The sequence below is a fragment of the Homalodisca vitripennis genome, chromosome 6, assembly GCF_021130785.1.
Source record: "Homalodisca vitripennis isolate AUS2020 chromosome 6, UT_GWSS_2.1, whole genome shotgun sequence".
Classification (NCBI taxonomy): domain Eukaryota; kingdom Metazoa; phylum Arthropoda; class Insecta; order Hemiptera; family Cicadellidae; genus Homalodisca; species Homalodisca vitripennis.
The window spans coordinates 112301527-112321944 of NC_060212.1; the positions used below are offsets into that span (position 1 = coordinate 112301527).

Here is a 20418-nt window from a genome sequence, read left to right on the forward strand (position 1 = left end):
TTATAGCACCCCTCACAACACTAATCAACAAATCCCTAAATGAAGGCATCTTCCCAAGCTGTCTGAAAGTGGGCAAGGTCTACCCTAAACATAAAAGCGGCAAAACTACTGAAGCAGTCAACTACCGGCCCATATCACTGACATCAAATTTCTCAAAAATCTTAGAACGAGTAGTACTTGGCAGACTTACACAGCATCTCCAACAGCATGACCTTCTGACTACTAGACAACATGGATTCATCAAGAACAGGTCAACAACAACAGCGGTAACACAACTTGTTGAAAGCATTATTGATAAACTGGAATATGGCCAAATAGCAACCAGCATACTGCTTGATTTCAGTAAAGCATTCGACTGCATTGATCATAAACTTATTTTAGAAAAACTTAATATCCTTGGTATAACAGGAAAAGAAGCAAAATTGTTTAAAACCTACCTGAGTGACAGGAAACAACTAGTAGAGCTCACCTGTAAGGTAAACAACAAAATACAGAGAGTTAAATCTGAAGCTTTATCAATGTGCAGAGGCGTTCCTCAGGGATCTGTACTTGGACCAGTGCTTTACATACTTCTAGCTAATGACTTCCCAAAATACCTAGTGGAATATTGTGAAGCAGTGATGTTTGCTGATGACACTGCCCTAATTATTGCCAACAAAGAAATGGAAGACCTTGAAGTAAGCAGTCATATTGCTTTCAATATGGCAAAACAGTACTGCTACAAAAATGACCTAGTGCTTAATGAGACAAAAACTAATCAACTCATATTCACAATAGTTTCAAATAATTATTGTGGACTACCAGAACTAGAAACTGTGTCATCAAATAAGTACTTAGGCATCATACTGGATAACACCCTTTCCTGGACCTCACATGTGGACCATCTATGTCAAAAACTAAACTGCGGGCTATATGCTGTGCGAAGATTAGTGCAGATAAGTGACAAAGCAACAGCGCTGACTGCCTATTACTCATTGTTTGAAGCACACCTAAGATATGGGCTCGTAGTATGGGGAGGCACAAGCACAACAAATCTGCAAAGAGTGTTAGTAATACAAAAAAGAGCAATACAAACATTAAAAGGACTAAAACCACAAGACTCCTGCAGGGAAGCTTTTAAAGATTTCAAAATTATGACAATAACCTCACTATACATACGTGAAGTTATAATATATGCTTTAAGATCAGCCAAGCCAGATTGGTGGATCAACATAACTACAACACCCGACAAAGACACAACTTTCAACTACAGGCACATCGACTCAGCTTGTATGAAAAGAAGCCTTCTTATCTAGGTGCTGCCTTCTTTAAACGGCTACCATAAGACCTACAGAAACTACAGGATAAACAGTTCAAGAAAGCACTCTCAGACTGGCTCTTAGACCAATCCATATACACCATACAGGAGTTTCGGGACTGGAGGAGCCTATAGAACTGAAACTACTCTCATTATTATTGTTATGACGCAACACTGTACTCAATGTATATGTGAATAAAGATTGATTTGATTTGATTTGACTCCAAATGTTATAAATGAAGATAAATGCTCCTTACTAAAAGATAAATTCGATCCAGCATGTACGACAAGGAGAAAATCACAAAGCTTCTTCCAAAAGACACAATAGGAGAGCTTTTCAAATGTCACTAAAAAGTCAAGGTTAGATAATATTATCCTGACCTAGTTGCACAACTGCAGGAAATAGATAAAAACAAGTTTGTGGATGTTTAATAATCACCCATGAAAAATGCTGATATGGAAAGATAAGATAGTTGGATACTCATGTATCGAAATCCCTTGAATATCTTTTTTATGACAAAAGTAAAATAAATCTGTCTCAAAACTGCTTCAACTATCAATAAAGCAGTCAATATTTCAAGAACAACTACATTCTTAATAGCAGAGAAAACTACTAAGAGTTCCTGTAACATTTATTTCATTTTACGGGTTACCAAAAATATATTTTGAAAAAGACTAATAGATTCCTGTAGAAAAAACATTTATAGCAAATATCTTGTTATAATGTGTCAAATATGACATTTTTACCAGGTTGGCATTAAAAGTTTGTATAACATTATTAAAAAAAAAATAACTAAGTTTTTTATTAATACACTATGCCGAACGCAATCTTGCTAGACTTTGAATTGTAAAGAATACTCATACAATATCTGATGGTTTAACAACACTTAACGGAAATTGAGGCCTTGAAATGTCTGTGTGACACTTTCCAAAGTTAAACAAAAGTGACTGATTTAAGTTTTTAAGAAACTGTAAACAACATTTCTTTTTATTTATTATTTGATTTATTTTCCCAATAATTAATCTCTGTGAAACAAACTAATACGTTTACTTTCTGTTATTGTTATACAGTATTTCTATAAATTCCTTATTATCTCTAATCTATTGTGTATTCTTGGTTTATCTGGATTTTTATTTATCCAAATCACTTAACCCCAATTAATTCAGAAAAAGGAAATTGTTCTGTACAAATAAATCAAATATTCTTAGAAACTTTCTCATTTATGTGTAAAGTATTGTCTCTAAAGCTTTTTATAATATTCCAAGGACTCCTTATTTATTTAAGAGTTTTAGTTGTAAAAACTGGAGTGCTCCTATGTATTTAATTTGTCAATACAGTAGTTCAAAACCTGGTAAAAATGTAAAAGAATTATTTTGATCAGTTTTAATTTTTTAATCTAGTTTACTTTAAGGTGAATAAATGGGCAATGTTTTAAAAATTATAAAGATTAGCAACATAAAAATTATAAAACTAAAGTTTTACAACTATATTTACTTACCTGTTGTAATCTTTAGTCTGAAGCTTGTTGAAAAAATTGCTTATTTCATCCAAAAAGTAAACTTGCACATAAGAACTATCATCCAACTCAACGTTTAGTAAAGTAGAAAATAAAAATACTCCAAGAGATCTACAAACAAAAACACATTGTTACACTGTTATAGTACAGTTATAAATTTTATAATTGAAGTGGTGCAGTATTTTTTTATATAATTTTTTACAAAATTGCAGTAAATGCACAACTTGTATTAGCTCTAATAATTTTTGAACAAAATGCAATGACAAAGAATTAAAAACTAAAATGGATATGAGTTTACTACAACATATGCTGCATGGTTGTAGTAGTTGTAACACTTAACATTTCATATAATACAGATATTCAAGTATTTTATTCTGATACTTCAACATGCGCATCACCAGTTCAGTTCCAACCTCTTGAAGGTGTTGTTTTGACAATCTCTTGGTAGTTTTGTGAATTTTCATAGCCTCCCAAAAACTTGTGCTCTTTACAAATTTACTCTGCTTCTGGAACCTCTCAGCCCTGAAGCCTCTTGTAATTAAAACCCAAGACCATCAGTCATCTAAATCCATTGGGACCTGCACCATGATCTCTTAGCACTAGACACCGGGTCTTTCAATATCTAATCCTCCAAGTCCTTCTTAGCTAAACCAATTGCTCTTCCAAGATCATCCAAGACCATTAGTCTTCTGCAAGTTATAATATTTATAATAATTGTGGATTCTGTGCAAGATGGATCGACATGAAAGAATTCTATTTCATTAATACGTTCATAATGATGGCTTATTTCCAGACTTTTTATTGGCCTTAAAGTTTTACAACAATAATGGAAAAAACCATAATATTTTTTACTTTAAATGTCTAAGACTTCGCAATTTTGCACAAAAGAATTATTTTAATCTTTTACAATTTTTTCTCCGTGCATTTCAAGGGGTACCTAAAAAGTTAATTTACTTTAAAAATTAAACAATCGTGTGCCTGACAAGGTACAAGATAGTCTGAGGTATTTATTTAAGCGGGGGATCAAATTTAACTATCCACTAAGACAGGCAACAAAAATTAAAATGCAATAAGGAAATGCAATGTGTATGTCATTGTGAACGTGTTAAGTGTGGGCTAAAGATCTGCTAGGTAAATATGTTAGGCTCGAGTTAGGAAATACATATCATTATGACTTTATGAAAGCATATTTTTTTAAATTCCACTTAAAGCAAAAAACTTTTGTAAATGTGACTACAGTTTAGCTTGTGGAAGACTCAGCAGTGAGAGAAGAATTGCGGCCACACAACACTTTTTCCTGAGTTGTATATATTTCCACCATTTACAGATAGTCAGCCCTATATAGTTATTGGCCCACATCTTTGTAATTGATGGATTCCACTAATTTTTCCTTTATTATCTTCAATTATTTCATATTACACCAAATATATTTTTAGATGGCAACAATATTAAACTATCAATATTTTATTTGAACCCTTTCGGTTCCAGCCAATTTTTGCAAAACACCTCTAAAAAATCCCAGTGAATAACTAACTGCAACGTATCTGTTAAAAATCTCAGCACTAACTGACCATTTTGCCCTTTGTTATTTTTAAAAATTGTTTTTCAACCAATTTTCAAGATTTAATATTCTTTTTATTCAACATTAAATATACTAAACTATACTGTATAACTGTTTGAAATGCTTATTCTAATTAATATAATGAATTTTAATATAAATAATAAATAAAATGTATTGTTCTTTAATATATTATGTACTGGAAATAACTTTTTGGGATTTTTATTTGTGAGAAATAAATATTAAACACTTATGACCACTTCATACAAATTTACTGTAAAAAATTAAAAACACGCCAAATTTTATTAATTTATCTCAGTATTAAATATAATATGGAGTGTTTTTACAAATTGATGCGTTTTCTTGAATTGACAGTTTACTCAGAATTACTAGTAAAAGTTAATTAAATAGGGTTGACATTAAATAAAAATAGGTGCTTCCAGCTCATCTAGGTGAAGTAGGGAGATTTGTACCAACTGAAATATTATTAATTTATTTCTCATGGGATTTACATGTACTCAATATCTCAAAAACCATTCGAGATATAAAACAGGGTGTGGTTTTAGACTCTGGGGGTCATTTTCATTGAAATAATTCAAAAATTGTCCATAAGTGCTATACCATGAGGACAATAATTACAAATAGGCTAATTTTGTATTCAAAATATACCTACAACATTGATGTAAAAGAAATATTAACAAATAGCATTAAGAATACTACTAAAAGTAACTAAGTAATTAAGTCAAAAAATACAATTTCATTCAACAATATACTGATACTTAGTTGTAATTTACAGCTCATTTATAAATAGAAGCATAGGATCAAGTTGCAACGCAGCTGATTCTATGTTTTATAGCATTTGTAAAATAGTAAAAAGTTGGTTCACAACTTGTTGCAAGAAAAAGATTGAATTTTTAGATCATATTGGTATAGCACAAGTGTGAATTTTGCTATGCTTTATATTTAAAAACAATTAATTTATGAATGTCTTTATATATACACAACTTTTAAGCAGATATTTTTTACACCCATTTATATAGAAAATTAGATCAAAAGGGTTAATAACAAAGAAAAAATTATTTATTCTATTATAGATACCTGTGGAATAGTTGCTTCTAGCTGAGGTTTAATAATGAGTTTATAGTCTTTTTTCTGGATGCTGTCTTGCACAACGTCTGGTGTGGGAAGCTCCTGCAATCATATCATAAAGCATAATTTAATTTTGTTTATAAGATTCAGTTATTACACTTTAAACTCAAATAATGATTTATACCCTTTGGTTAACTCTGTTAGGACAATATAAGTGTATAGGTCTATCCTAAATTCACACCACTATATATTTTTAAAGTTGTACATGAAGAGTGTGGCCAAAAGTAGAATCAGAACTCAGAACTATGCCAAGGTCTTTAATTGAGGCACGCTGCTCAAACACCTCATTGTAAAGGGAGTAGTCAAACTGAATGGTAGTTGCAGTTGTATTACATATTATTAGCTTAGTTTTATTTGCATTGATATACATTTAATTACACTGAAACCAATTTAAAACACTATTAAGAGCCTGTTACAGTGCCAGACAGCCCACATGGGAAGTGACTTTGAGGAACAATAAGTCGCCTGAAAATAACAAAAAAAAGGCCACTTTTGTACTCGTTGATGTAATGGATAAATATTGAGAACAATAGTGGGCTGAGATGTGAACCCTGTGCTACATCAGATGTTAATATAAAAGCACCAGACATATTATTGGTAAAATGAACATTAAGCCTGCGTTCCAAAAGATAAGTACGGAACCAGGACAACATCGTTTCTTAATTTTAGAACATCAGCAGATTTTTTACCGTAGGTCTCTCCACTGTAAAGCAACGTTGTTCATCAGTGATGATGTTCTTGAACAGTGATTGGGTGATTTCCAGCACCAAACCTTCATTAATCTTGCTAAGTGTGGAAAGGATCACAACTGGTCGATAATTTGTGACATCTTGGATGTCAAAAGACATAAACAGGCACAACTTATCCTTCCTTCAGAACATAAGGGAATATGCCTTTACACAGGCTCAAGTTGAACAAAAAGAGAACTATTTGGACTAATTCAACATAGCAATAGTTCAGGACTCGGAGAGTGAAATTATCAGGACTCCTGTACCTTGGAAGCATGAAGAGCCTTTGTCCATTTCTGACAGCCCTAATGTACTATGGTATCAGAGAGGGTGAATGGAATGTGATTTGTTTACAGACAAGAAGGTGGCAGGTACACAGAGAAATATATAACACATTTCACTTGGTTGGGATGAGATAGAACCACCTATTTTGGTCATCCTTGGGTTAAAAGATATATGCTTCAGATCATTAACGAAGCTCCAAAATGATATGTAAACCTCTCATCACGCTGTGACAAATTCATCCGTATCATCAATATTTCATCATGCTGTGAAAAATTCACCTATAACATATTTTATTGATTAAGTCTCTTGACTCTAGAATTAATGAGCTGCTATATTCAAAGCATTCAGTAACAGATTTATGGATAAACATTAAACATTTTGAATATGCCAGCAGTTGTTGGATGTAAATTTTGAAAGAGGTCCAGTTCTTATGACAAGCTGTGAGTGTGTGGCTGTAGCCCAGGGTGGCAAAATTTTGGGGGCGGAAAAGGTGATTTTAATAAACTTATGGAAACAATTAAATTAAGAATATTGAATACTGCACTGTTCTATGCAAAATATTATGAAGTTAGATTGTTAACTGTAGTCTGTACTGTAAAGGGTAGCAGAAGTAGTGTTATTTCAGTTGGTATGTGGATACAGAAAAATAACTTAAACCTAAAAACCATATCAAACACACGTTGGTCAACAAAAGACGACGCTTAGAAGCCATTGAATGAATATCGAAAAGAAGTAATAGAAGCACTCAAATTTATTTTCAATGGCGAAACAGAAAAGGCAACCACAGGAATTGAAGCCAGTAGCTTCACCTTTGCAAGCTTCATAGATTGGAAACTGCATTTAAAAAGCTGCAAAACTTTCTAAAATTGAGGTTTACCTGGGCTCAAACAGTCAGTGATGTCTAGAAATATGAACAATGTGCTCGAGTCATTTTACACTATAAAATAACTTTAATATTTAACACCTTAAGAGTAGTTTTTTATTAGATAATTTCTAGGTAACATTACCAAGCTTGCTAGATGAAAATCTATGATACGATACATTTCTAATGGCTTGTAATGTTTTGTTACAAATCATACACTAAATATAGCCAAATACACGTGTAGAAATAAAAATAATAATAAAATCAATCCAAGTAATTGATTTATTTTGATGTACCAACAAGTGTTTTAGTATACAGTGTTCCGATTTACACGTTTAAACTTCCATGACACGTTCATTTACTGGCCAATCATTTTATGTACATCTTTTTCAGATATTGTCGTTTTTTTACTATCATTCTGCCTCTGTCAACATGAGAGAGCTGTAAATGTTGCACACCATTCTTAATATTCTAATCGTAAAGTGTGTAAGTGATTGTCCAATCAATAAACATGCTGGAAGCTAAAACGTATAAATTTCTTTCTGAGAACAGCTGTATGATTTATTTATATTTGAAACCACTAAACCGTTCTTTGTTGACCACAACTGCATAACAAACACAAATGTTTGCCATTGAAATGCACTATAAAAAATACAAAAATCAAGACAACTGGCATAACTAAAACTAACTGTTACAAGAAATTGCTGCCACAGTTCTCCAAAAATTTATTTTCATGCAACACATTTCTCATTTTTTGAAATAAATTTTAATTAATTACCATACCTATTTTCAATTACTGATAAAGAATCCTCTCATTTAAACCTCTCTACAGAACAAAAGTCTAACAACCATTAATGGTAAATGTACAAGACCTTTATAAACATTGCCCCAACTAAAATTATTCAAAATCTGTATTATTCACTGTATGAAAAAGTTAATTGGTCATGAATATACCATGTGCAAGTACAACTTCATAGGCAATCGTGGAAGACTTACCCATTCATTAAATACATTACCACACTAATTTTAATTATAACAATATTGTCTCTGACATTACCAACTTACTGCAAGTAGCTTCCAAAGATATTCTGCTGATTTTAAATGATCCATGTAGTCGAATACTCCTAAATACTCCAAGGCTTTTTGTGTTGTTTCCATGAAGCTTGAGAAATTGTTCTGAAAATTGGAAAATTATTAAACACAATAATATTGAGACTTGTATTTTTTCCTTTTACCATAAATAAAGGCAGTGAAGAGGGTCGACTAGAATAAATATGTGAGGATGGTATCTTCTTATTTTCAGTTGTCTCACTTTCCTACTTCTATCATATACTCATCCAACACATCTAGGGAGGGGTGTCCAGAATACATGTTTCTGGGTGTTAGTGTCAATGGAACTCATATTCTGGTAAGTGTATATTATTAAGCCCCAATAACGGTTTTCGTGCTGAGTATGAACACATACTTAATGAATTTATAGCTTGTTATAGTTATATCATTGTCATGGGCAACCTGAACTCGAACTAGACTGGACCTCCTACTCACAACCAAACATTATGACTATAATGTTTCAATCTTGTAATGAAACTACTCTCACTTCAACCGTAACTTTACTTTTCATACTGCCACAACCGACACTTGGCTATCTCTGACCCAAGCCATGTGACGCACCATGGACAACTTTCTGCCCCTAAACTTTCAAAGCATGATCTCATCTTTTTGAGGTTGAGTGGTAGAGAGGGCTAAATAGCCCTAACTCCGCCTCTTAAATAAAGGCATATTTCATTTCATTTATTTCATTTCATTTCATCTTTTGCACCTATTAACTCCAAACTCCAAAAATATGTCAAAACTCATCACTTATCAAAAATACAGTGACGTAGCTGCTCTTCTTGATGCTGATGTTGTGCCCTGGCATGAGGTTACTGTCACCAACGATGTGAATGATATGGTTATCAAATTTAACTCTTTTGTAAACGAATCTCTGCACCTTGGATAAATGATTTCATAAGAGACTGACAGAAACAAAGAGATTCAGCTTTCTGAAAGGCCATGAGGTCAAAGTCTACACCCAATTGGACTACTTACAAATGTCTCAGAAATCATATGCAAAAGCAGATCATAAATGCTAAAGTTAGGTTTTATCATAGTACTCTGTTCAAGCAAATATACATTGCTAATCACACTGCCTGTTATAGTAGGAATTTTTTATTCTTCATTGAATTCTTATGTTTTCCCTGATGTTTGGAAATATACTCTAGTTCGCCTAGTGAAGAAATCTTCCAACCATGAAACTCCTTCTGAACTACACCCAATAAGTATTCTACCACGTCTCTCAAAATGTCTCAGAGTAGTCTTCAACAGTATTTTTCTTACCTCAATTACCATGATATTTTGAACTAATTCCATTTAGAATTCAGGTCTAATAACAGTACCACTACATCTTCAATAAAAATCACTGATGATATCCGATTGGCAATGGATAAGAGGTTAGTGACTCTTTAATACTACTTTACTTTACAAAGACCTTCTTCTTTAAATGCTACCCCCTTCTCCTCATCAAGTTTAAGAGGCATGGTTTTTCCGATAGTTGTGTTAACTGTGTCATCCTTCAATGGATGTCAGCGATGTATGAAGGAGAGGTATAAAATGTTTGACTGAAAAAGTGTTATACGATAAATTCTACAGGGCTCTATTCTTGGACCCCTACTATTCTCACTTTACATAAATTATATTATTTCGATCATAAGGCATTAAAATATTCTTCATTGCAGGAATGATTTAAAAACATATATTAACTATTTACTTCATGAACTAGACAATTTTGATTCAATTATCAATTTGGATATAGAAGTTGATAGTTATTTATTAAATCAGATTCGACATAACAAGTAGAAGTATATTATTTAACAATGACAGTAATTAGTTTCTGAATTATTTGAAGACTTGAAATAGCTCAGTATTACTTTGACAGCATCAGCACTTGAAATCATTCGGAGGCGAACAACATAGACCCGAATATCTATGTAATAATTAATCAGTGACTGCGATTAGACTAGTCCTGAGAGCTGTGCCCTGCAATAGCGACTGAAGATTCTAGTGACAGACATTCAAAGTAATACTGTACACTGCTCAGTCCTCCTAAAAATCACAACAGCGACTGTGATTAGACTAGTCCTGAGAGCAGTGCCCTGCAACAGCGACTGAAGATTCTAGTGACAGACATTCAAAGCAATACTGTACACTGCTCAGTCCTCCTAAAAATCACAACAGCGACTACGATTAGACTAGTCCTGAGAGCAGTGCCCTGCAACAGCGACTGAAGATTCTAGTGACAGACTTTCAAAGCAATACTGTACACTGCTCAGTCCTCCTAAAAATCACAACAGCGACTGCGATTAGACTAGTCCTGAGAGCAGTGCCCTGCAACAGTGACTGAAGATTCTAGTGACAATAATAATAAAGACATTTATTTATCCTTCGGCAAATCACATAACAAGCAATAGACATTGTCAATATTAGAAACTATTAGTTGACCAATTTGTCACAATAGTGTTTTAAAAACTTAATCCTATTAAGCAATAGTACTCACTAGGCTATACACAATCTAGACTAAGTGTTAAAATTAAATTTAAAATATTCTTCTAGGTTGTACAGTGGATTATTTACAAGATTATTACATTCATGTAATCTCTCTGAAAATTTACGATGGTTTAAATTTTTCCAAGAAACTGGTAACTTATTGAAAAGCCTTATTCCCATGTTTTTAAGGTAATTCATTGATCTTGAAAGTCTTAATCTAGGCAGTTCAATTCTTTCTTGGTTTCGTGTATTATGAGAGTGTATGGCATTTCTTTGTGTATAAAGATGCATATTTTTCTTTATTACCATTAATACATCAAAAATATACAAATTTACAACAGTTAAAATGTTTAATTGCCTAAAAAGAGGTCGACAGTGATCACGCGGATTAGAGCCAGTTATGATTCGTATAGCTGTACAATAAGAACCTTTTGAATGCCTATTCCATTACCCCACACAATTAAACAATAACTTATAATACTTTCAAAAAATGAAAAATAGGCCATTCTTAAATATCTTGTAGACACTTTATTTTTAAGGTTTGCAAGTAAATAAATCACTCTAGACAACCTCTTACAAATATAGGCTATATGAGTTTTTTCATGACAGATTAGAATCAATATTTACACCTAAAAGCTTCACTGTACTTAATGAATCTAAGAGATCTTCTGTTTTTAAGGTTACCAACAGATGCTGCGTTTTTTCTTTATTCAGGAATAGTCCATTAGTTTCAAACCAATAAGTTGCCTCTAACAATGTGTTTTCTGAAATTATTTTTAGCTGATCCACATCATTATGATAAGATAACAATGTTGTGTCATCTGCATATATTGTAGAGTAACAGGACAAATTATTGCTTAGGTCATTAATTAAAACTAGAAAGAGTATAGGCCCTAAAACAGACCCCGGAAGTACTCCTAACTTAAATTCTAAAACTTCAGACAAAATGCCATTGTGCTCGACCAATTGCTTACGCTCTGAAAAATATGACTTCAAAATTTCCAAATCTTTGCCATAGAAACCATAATACTCCAACGTACTCAATAAAATTACATGGTTGACTGTGTCAAATGCTTTACTCAGGTCACATAAGGTGACCTGGGCAGCATTTTTACTCTCTAAGGTCAGTAAAAGTTGATTAATTAAGCCATCAATGGCATGTGTAGTTGATCTACCAGGACGATAACCATACTGACTATCATTAAACAAACCAGAAGACTCAAAATATTTACAAATTTGTATTTTAAGAATTTTTTCTAAGACTTTCCCTATGACTGGGATACAAGAGATCGGACGGTAACTACTGGGTATATCTGGATTACCCTTTTCAAAGATAGGTACCACTCTAGAAAACTTTAAACTATTTGGAAAAACACCATCATTTATACATCTATTAAAACAATAAGTTAATGGTTCAATAATTACCGAAGCAACCTTTTTTATTGTCACTGGACAGTCCGTAGACATCTCTGGATGAAGAATTTTTTAACGAGATTAATATGTTAAACACCTCATTCGAGCTAACTGGTGAAAAGACACAACACGAATTGGCTGACACCAAATTTACACTTTTAAGACACTGCACTGCACTCTCCGGGGAAACTTTGACTTTTGAACTTATATCTTCTACAGCAGTGATGAAATAGTTGTTGAAGTCATCAGGCTGGATGCTGCTACCAAGATTGTTGACCGGACTGCGTTTAGCTGTTTTATTTATGATATTCCAGGCCGCTTTACATTTGTTGTAAGAATGTTCAATTATTTCTTCATTTTTCTGTATTTTAGCCGCTCGTAGTGCAAGTCTGTAGTGTCTTTTCAGGTTCTTAAATAATAGCAAGAGCTGATCGTTGCTATATTTATTACACGTCTTTACAAAGTAGTATTTGGTTCTTCATTGCTGCTAGCTCCGGTGAATACCAACCAGTTGAAACAGAACCTTTTTTAAAACTCATATTAGTTGTACTAGCTTTTAAATTTTAGCCTTCTTGAGTGGAACACTAGTCTCAAATAAGGTCAAAAATCGTTGGAAAAGATTTTCAAAGCAGTTACTAGCTGTTAAATCAAGTGAAAAAGACTGGCACCACTGTTCCTCTTCGAGGAGTTGCATAAAGTAACTTATGTTCTTGGGAGTAATCAATCTAACGGTTTTTAATTGACTAGGCCTATCATGTGTGTAAGAAATAGGCTTACTCACCGAAAACTCAAAATGTAAGGCATCATGATCAGATAAAGATGGTCGTATGACTTCTGTAATATATTCATGTGGTTTCAAATTGGTAATTATGTTATTCAAGCATGAATTTCCACGTGTAGGCTTGTTGTTTGTGCAATATATGTCAAATTGCCTTAATACATTCAGAAATCTTTCTACTGTAGCTTTATTAGTAGTAACGTCAAAATGAGCATTTACATCTCCACACAAGATTAACTTGCACTTTAATCGAAAGAGAAAGATTAAAAGTTTCTCCAATGACTGCAGAAATATTTCAGTACTACCATCTCGTGATCTATAAAGGGACACCACGATCAGATTGAATTCTATGAGTTCTACACCAGTAACTTCAAAATGGAGTTCATTGCAGAAATTCTTCAGGTCAATTTCCTTAAAAATATGGTTATTACTCCGCGTCAATTCCAGTGAGAGATATTCAAAGCAATACTGGGCACTACTCAGTCCTCACTATAATCACTCAGTAACTGTGTTAGACTAGTCTTGAGAGCTGTGCTCTGCAACAGCAACTGAAGATTCTAGTGACAGACATTCAAAGCAATACTGTACACTGTTCAGTCCTCCTAAAAATCACAACAGCGACTGTGATTAGACTAGTCCTGAGAGCAGTGCCCTGCAACAGCGACTGAAGATTCTAGTGACAGACATTCAAAGCAATACTGTACACTGCTCAGTCCTCCTAAAAATCACAACAGTGACTGGGATTAGACTAGTCCTGAGGGCAGTACCCTCCAAACAGCGACTGAAGATTCTAGTGACAGACTTTCAAAGCAATACTGTACACTGCTCAGTCCTCCTAAAAATCACAACAGCGACTGCGATTAGAATAGTCCTGAGAGCAGTGCCCTGCAACAGCAACTGAAGATTCTAGTGATAAAACATTCAAAGCAATACTGTAAACTGCTCAGTCCTCCTAAAAATCACAACAGCGACTGCGATTAGACTAGTCCTGAGAGCAGTGCCCTGCAACAGTGACTGAAGATTCTAGTGACAGATTCAAAGTAATACTGTGCTCTGCCTAGTCGTCACAATAATCACTCAGCAACTGCGATTAGACTAGTCCTGAGAGATTTTATTGAGAGGCATTCAAAGCAATACTGGGCACTACTTAGCCCTCCTAATATTCACTCAGCGACTGCGGTTAGACTAATCCTTAGAGCTGTGCCCTGCAACAACGTCTGACGATTCTAGTGGAAGATTCAAAGTAATACTGTGCTCTGCCTAGTCGTCACAACAACCACTCAGCGACTGCGATTAGACTAGCCCTGAGAGATTTTAGTGAGAGACATTCAAAGCAATACTGGGCACTACTTAGTCCTCCTAATATTCACTCAGCGACTGCGGTTAGACTAATCCTTAGAGCTGTGCCCTGCAACAACGTCTGACGATTCTAGTGAGAGACATTCAAAGCAATACTGTGCACTACTCAGTCCTCACAATAATCACTCAGTGACTGTGTTAGACTAGTCTTGAGAGCTGTGCTCTGCAACAGCGTCTGGTGATTCTCGTGAGAGACATTCAAAGCAATAATGGGCACGACTCAGTCCTCACAATAATCACTCAGTGATTGTGTTAGACTAGTCTTGAGAGCTGTGCTCTGCAACAGCGTCTGGCAATTCTAGTGAGAGATATTCAAAGCAATACTGGGCAGTACTCAGTCCTCACTATAATCACTCAGTAACTGTGTTAGACTAGTCTTGAGAGCTGTGCTCTGCAACAGCGTGTGGCGATTCTAGTGAGAGACATTCAAAGCAATACTGGGCACTACTTAGTCTTAACGAGCCACATAGTAAATTTATCTGGTAGGCCTATCCTATATTTTAAGAGGAGATGCTAGATATATGAGTACACAAAAATAGGGACAAACCATTGACCATTAATGGTAACTGTCTTAACTCACCTTACAGTTTGTGTAATCCGAGTAAGCCACGCCAAGGTCCTCGGGAATCTTATCTGATGGTTTGTGCCTACACTTTTTGTTCCTCTCAGCAGCAGGTCGGAAATGAGAAGATGACCAGTCAGGTACTGTGATTGCCACTTGGAAAAATGAGGAATTGGTAGAGTCCACATCAAGTTGGAGTCTGAACAGTGGTTCACTGTAGAAGAGTTGTATTATTAGTAAAATTAACTAACCATTACTCCTGGTTAGAACCTCAGTTGTTATGCATGGTGGAAAGAAAAATATTATGTGTGCCAGTCCAGGGACCCGATTTCATCCGCTGCCGCACATGACATTGTTCATAGAGCACATGGCTTTGCGGCTAATTCTGTTTGGCAAGGGAGCACTACAGTTTGTGCTAATTATACAACTTTAATTCAATATGTATACAAAATATGATAAAAACATGCCTATAAGACTTTTATATAATTATATGCTTCATAAAGTATTGTTAACACACATAAACATAAAACTATAACTTCAAACTTCACAAAAATATCACCAGTAACAAAAACCTAATTAATAACAAATTACAAACCTTTTTCAAGCTTTGTGGTTTGCTATGTAAAGAGCAGTTTCGGTATTTACTAGAACGGAATAGAATAAAAGCTGTAGAAACTCTAGTTGGTGATGTCATAAATAATTTTGAATATAAAACAACATTGTCAGCAACTTTAATAATTGGTCTGTCTAAAGCCTTCAACAGCATACCTCATAAGTTACTTATAAGTAACTTTATTGTAATAGTGTGAGATGTAGTGAGTTAAATTTGTTGGTATCTTATTTGACATATAAGAAATAAATAGTTGTTCAGGATTATAATTTGCCCCTTATAAAAAAAAAACATTCAAACCAGTTGCCAAAGGGCTTGGTTTTAGGTGCGGTTTTATTTATTGTTGCATTTAATGATTTTAATTTCAGTTTGCTCTGTATGTCTTGTTTGCTGATAATACTACTCTTCTAAATCATCACAGTAGACTTAATGGTTTCATAAAACAAGAAAATGCAGTGAAGTTAACAACTGAGTGGTTACAGGCTATCAGACTTGTTGTAAATAATAACAAAACAGAAAATATAATTTTGTTCAATGGACAAAGCTACTTACAACTGTTTTAATAATGTACATATATTAAGAATCTTCTTAGACAGTAGATTAGGCTGGGAAAGCCATATAAATAGTCTTTCTAATAATTTAACAAGAGTAATTTTCCTGTTTGTGTAAATTGAAACTCTGTACAACTGAAGAAATGGTAATAACCTCCTACTATGTATTTTTCCACTCCCACTTAGTCTATTGAATTACTTTGTGGGGAACAGAGTTTTTGTCTGGGAGAATAAACCAATAAGAATTATAACTAATCTTAAAGAAACGGAATTTTGTCTGCGAGCTTTCCAGGCACTTAAACATGACATTGCCTTGTTTGTACATACCAATATAATTGTTTACTGGATGCAAACATAAATCTACAAAATTACACTGTTGCCGTTTGGAAAAAGAGGAATTTTATTTATACACACTTATAAAACTTGAAAAAAATTACTTGTTAAAGCCAGAAAAAACAGAAGGTTGTCATTTCTACATGAAAATAAAATTATTTCATAAATTACCAAAAGGAGGACGGATTACAAATATAAATGTTTAAAAGAGTCGCAGATGGCCTTAAAAAGGTGCTTTACTATGTGAATGTATATTTGGCTTGTGATATTAGTTCCTTAATTTTGTAATTTTATCTGTTAAGTTTGAATTAACGTTATATTTTAACTTTTGCTGAATAGTTTTAAGAATTTAAGTTTCAACCACCTAGTTTACATATTTTGTAATATTTATATTATTGTTACACTGTTAATTAACAGTTAATTATATATGTCCTTATGTTTCTTGCTCAATTTGTGTTTTTGATTTTTTTCTTGCCCTATCATGCTTTTAGTATTACTTGAATAATTTTCTATGACTACTCTCTATTTATATAAGTTAGTAATTTTGTAAGTTTTCAAATATTTCGTAACATTCCTGCTAATTTTAAAACAGGTCTATAGTGCTGAACTTGGTTTATTCATTACTGCCTAACAGTTTGAGTAAGAATATTATAACTTGTTATTAATCTTGAATCGCCAACGGCAAGCGAGTCACAGCTCGGGAAATCAGCTGCTCCATGCTCTGTGAATGACATCATGCGCCTACAAGTAATCAGTTCCAACCTTGCAGTCGTGTGCAATTTCACCCCTATTTCTCTTTACACCATGGTTGTTGTGGCAAAATCAAAGCAATATTCTGTATAGTTTAGTATTCTCTTGGAATACATGTGCTGATTTAAGAAGTTCCAAAACGGCACACGACATAGGCCTACTATAGATTTTCCAGCTATAAAAAATCCAAAAACTAAACACATAATTTTTTTGTTTTTCTTAGTCTAAAATGATTTTTGTGTTTTCATGATTGTGTTTTCATAGATTGTTACCACCTTAAAACCTTACAGGGTAGTAAAAAATTGGGTGTGAATTGAAGCTGTTTTAAATTTCCCTGTTTAAAAAAACCGGCTTAATTTTGAACAATACTGTGTAACTTAATAGTGGAGATAAAGCTTTACACAATGGCAAACTCCTAGAAACTGCTTCTTTTAATGATTTTGTAGATTACATGTATCTAAGCACAATGTAGTTATAGTAAAACCTCCTTAATCCGACATTCTATAGTCCGGAATTGTCTATAATCCGGCATCAACCACGGTAGACAAAAATTCTAGAATTGCCTTCACAACGATAATTGTAAAGTGAGCAACTCGACAGCTACCGCCGACACTCAAGAGCCACATAGCGTCACGCTCTGAGCAGTAAACGTGAGTGGGCAAATCTCGGATCCACTCGTCTCCCGGCATGCTCCTCACTAAAACTTTAAATGCCAGTACAGAGGCTTATACATACAAGAATTGGTTGTTTCCTAGTCCAGTGTTAAGGACTTTCAAGCCAAGTTTAACATATAAGATTCAATTTTTACTGCAGCTTTGTCATATAATGATGTCTAGAATGAAACAGTTAAAAGATCATGGAGGAAACTCTGGCCAGGTGTTATGAACAATGACGATGTTCCTAATGAGAATGATGCTATTGAAGATGATGAATATGTAGGCCTACAAATTAATCTGGTAGAGATTAGAAAAAAACTAGTGAAATGAGTGAGCTGAGAAATATTCCAAGCCCCGAAAACGTTGAATGGTTAGAGATTGATAAAGACCTCTCACCATTTGAAGAAATCAGTGATGAATCCATAGTTCAAAGTATTCTGAATCAAAAACCAGTTCAGGACGAATCAGAAAAGTGATGATGAAGAAGTCTCGGAAACAAAAGTTGTGCCTTGGAACGTAGCAAGCGAAGCGATCAACGCGTTTGTAAAATTTGCTGAGTCAAATAAACAATCCAGCGTGGCAGAAGTTATGAACTTGAATAATAAAAAATTAAATTTTTAAATATAAAAAATTGTTGTAAGAAGCAAGTAGATATTAGATATTTTCAAGCCATTTACCAGTGCTTTTGCTACAAACCACGAATAGTACAGTACTGTACTGTATTTCATACTGTATTGGAATTTATTTTATCATGTACTGTACTTAAAAAATACATTTTAATATTTCTCCTGTACTTATATATTGATTTATAGTATTTAATTAAGTAACCCATGTTTAAATAATAAATACATGCAGTAAAAGTTTTTTTTGCAAATTTTGTTACTGTTTTATGAGACACCTGTATTTTTATAAATAACCTCCATAGACCGGAATTTTCTTTAATCCGGCAAGAATCCAGTCCCAATCGTGTCGGATTAAAGAGGTTCTACAATACTATTCATATGACAAGTCTGGTTGGAGTACGACAGAAATTGATTTGGTTATTGTATTCAATCATATTCCTGTCATGTTATTGCATGCTTCTCAAATTTTGTACTGTTACTATCCTGAAACCACACAAGATATTGAAGAAGTCTAAGAACAGAAGATATCATAAGATGGTCCAAGAACTGAAACTCGTAGTTTCTAACTTTGCTGTATGATGCGTTATAGCTGTAACGTAAACATTCCCCACTAAACACAAAGGTGGTTGTTATCTCGAAACCCCCTTATAGCCTTGTTGTTGAAACATTTATGACAGATTGACTATTTGAGAGGCTACTATTGCTTGTCACTTACGCTGCGACTCTTTGCTGAGTAATCTTCAGTACTGTATGTGCCGTAAGGTGTCTGTCACTGTCAACTCGTTGTTTGTGCCATCACTGTTTCATTTGTTTTAATTGTAATGTAACTCAGACAACTGGAAAAATTGGTTCCTGCATAGTCTGCTGATAATTTGTATAACACAATTGACAAGTCATACAATCACGAGTTTATTAACGTTAAATGCATGTATACATTAATGAAAACATCAAATGTTAGAAATTAAAAAGCTTGAAAAAAATGTTTTTAAACATTTACCTCTGTTTATAACTTGAAATGATTTTTTAGGACAACATCAAGTTATTATTTGTAAAGTTATTAACTCTGAAGAAGATAGTCTCAATACTAAGAAGATTGAGTGAAAACTTGCTTGTGTGTAGTTTAACAATTTGAGATCCTAAAAATCCAAAATCTGAAGCTTATTTGATGATAGAAAAGTAAAACAAAGGTGTATAATGAGAGTAAACCTAGATGGGTTCAAATACGTACTGAAAATATGCAAGTAAACCAAAAAAATATTTTGAACATAGCTAACAATTGATGTACTTAGTTACAATTATGTTACCTGCCGAGTTTAAACAGCTCGATGAGAAGTGGAGTGATGTCGTTCTCAGGACTGCTTGTAGCGTTCAAAAACAACGCTAAATCGTCCAATATGTTACGACCTGGAAACACCAAAACGTCACATTCAGAAATATCATAGCAGTTTAAACAGATTGATGAGAAGTTGTGTGAAGTTATTCTCAATATCGCTTGTAGCGTTCAAAAACAACGCTAAATCGTCCAATATGTTACGACCTGGAAACACCAAAAACGTCACATTCAGAAATATCATAGCAGTTTAAAACAGATTGATGAGAAAGTTGTGTGAAGTTATTCTCAATATCGCTTGTAGCATTCAAAACCAATGCTACATCGTCCAATATGTTAAGACCTGAAAACACCAAAACGGTTATGTCACATTCAGAAATATCATAGCAGTTTAAACAGATTGATGAGAAGTTTGTGTGAAGTTATTCTCAATATCGCTTGTAGCATTCAAAAACCAATGCTATATCGTCCAATA

General features: G+C 33.7%; 1 protein-coding gene across 1 annotated transcript in view; it reads right to left on the reverse strand.

Moving 5' to 3' along the window:
- The window catches only part of LOC124365520 (endothelin-converting enzyme homolog), a 40233-nt gene extending 22210 nt beyond the window's left edge, over positions 1 to 18023 (reverse strand). Inside the window, exons 1-3 of the mRNA XM_046821505.1 lie at positions 17939 to 18023; positions 15109 to 15304; positions 2797 to 2925 (exon numbers count right to left, since the gene is read on the reverse strand). Of these exons, the coding sequence (XP_046677461.1) occupies positions 2797 to 2925; positions 15109 to 15304; positions 17939 to 18023 (410 nt within the window). The remainder of the gene's footprint in view (positions 1 to 2796; positions 2926 to 15108; positions 15305 to 17938) is intronic.
- Between the last annotated feature and the right edge of the window lie 2395 nt (positions 18024 to 20418).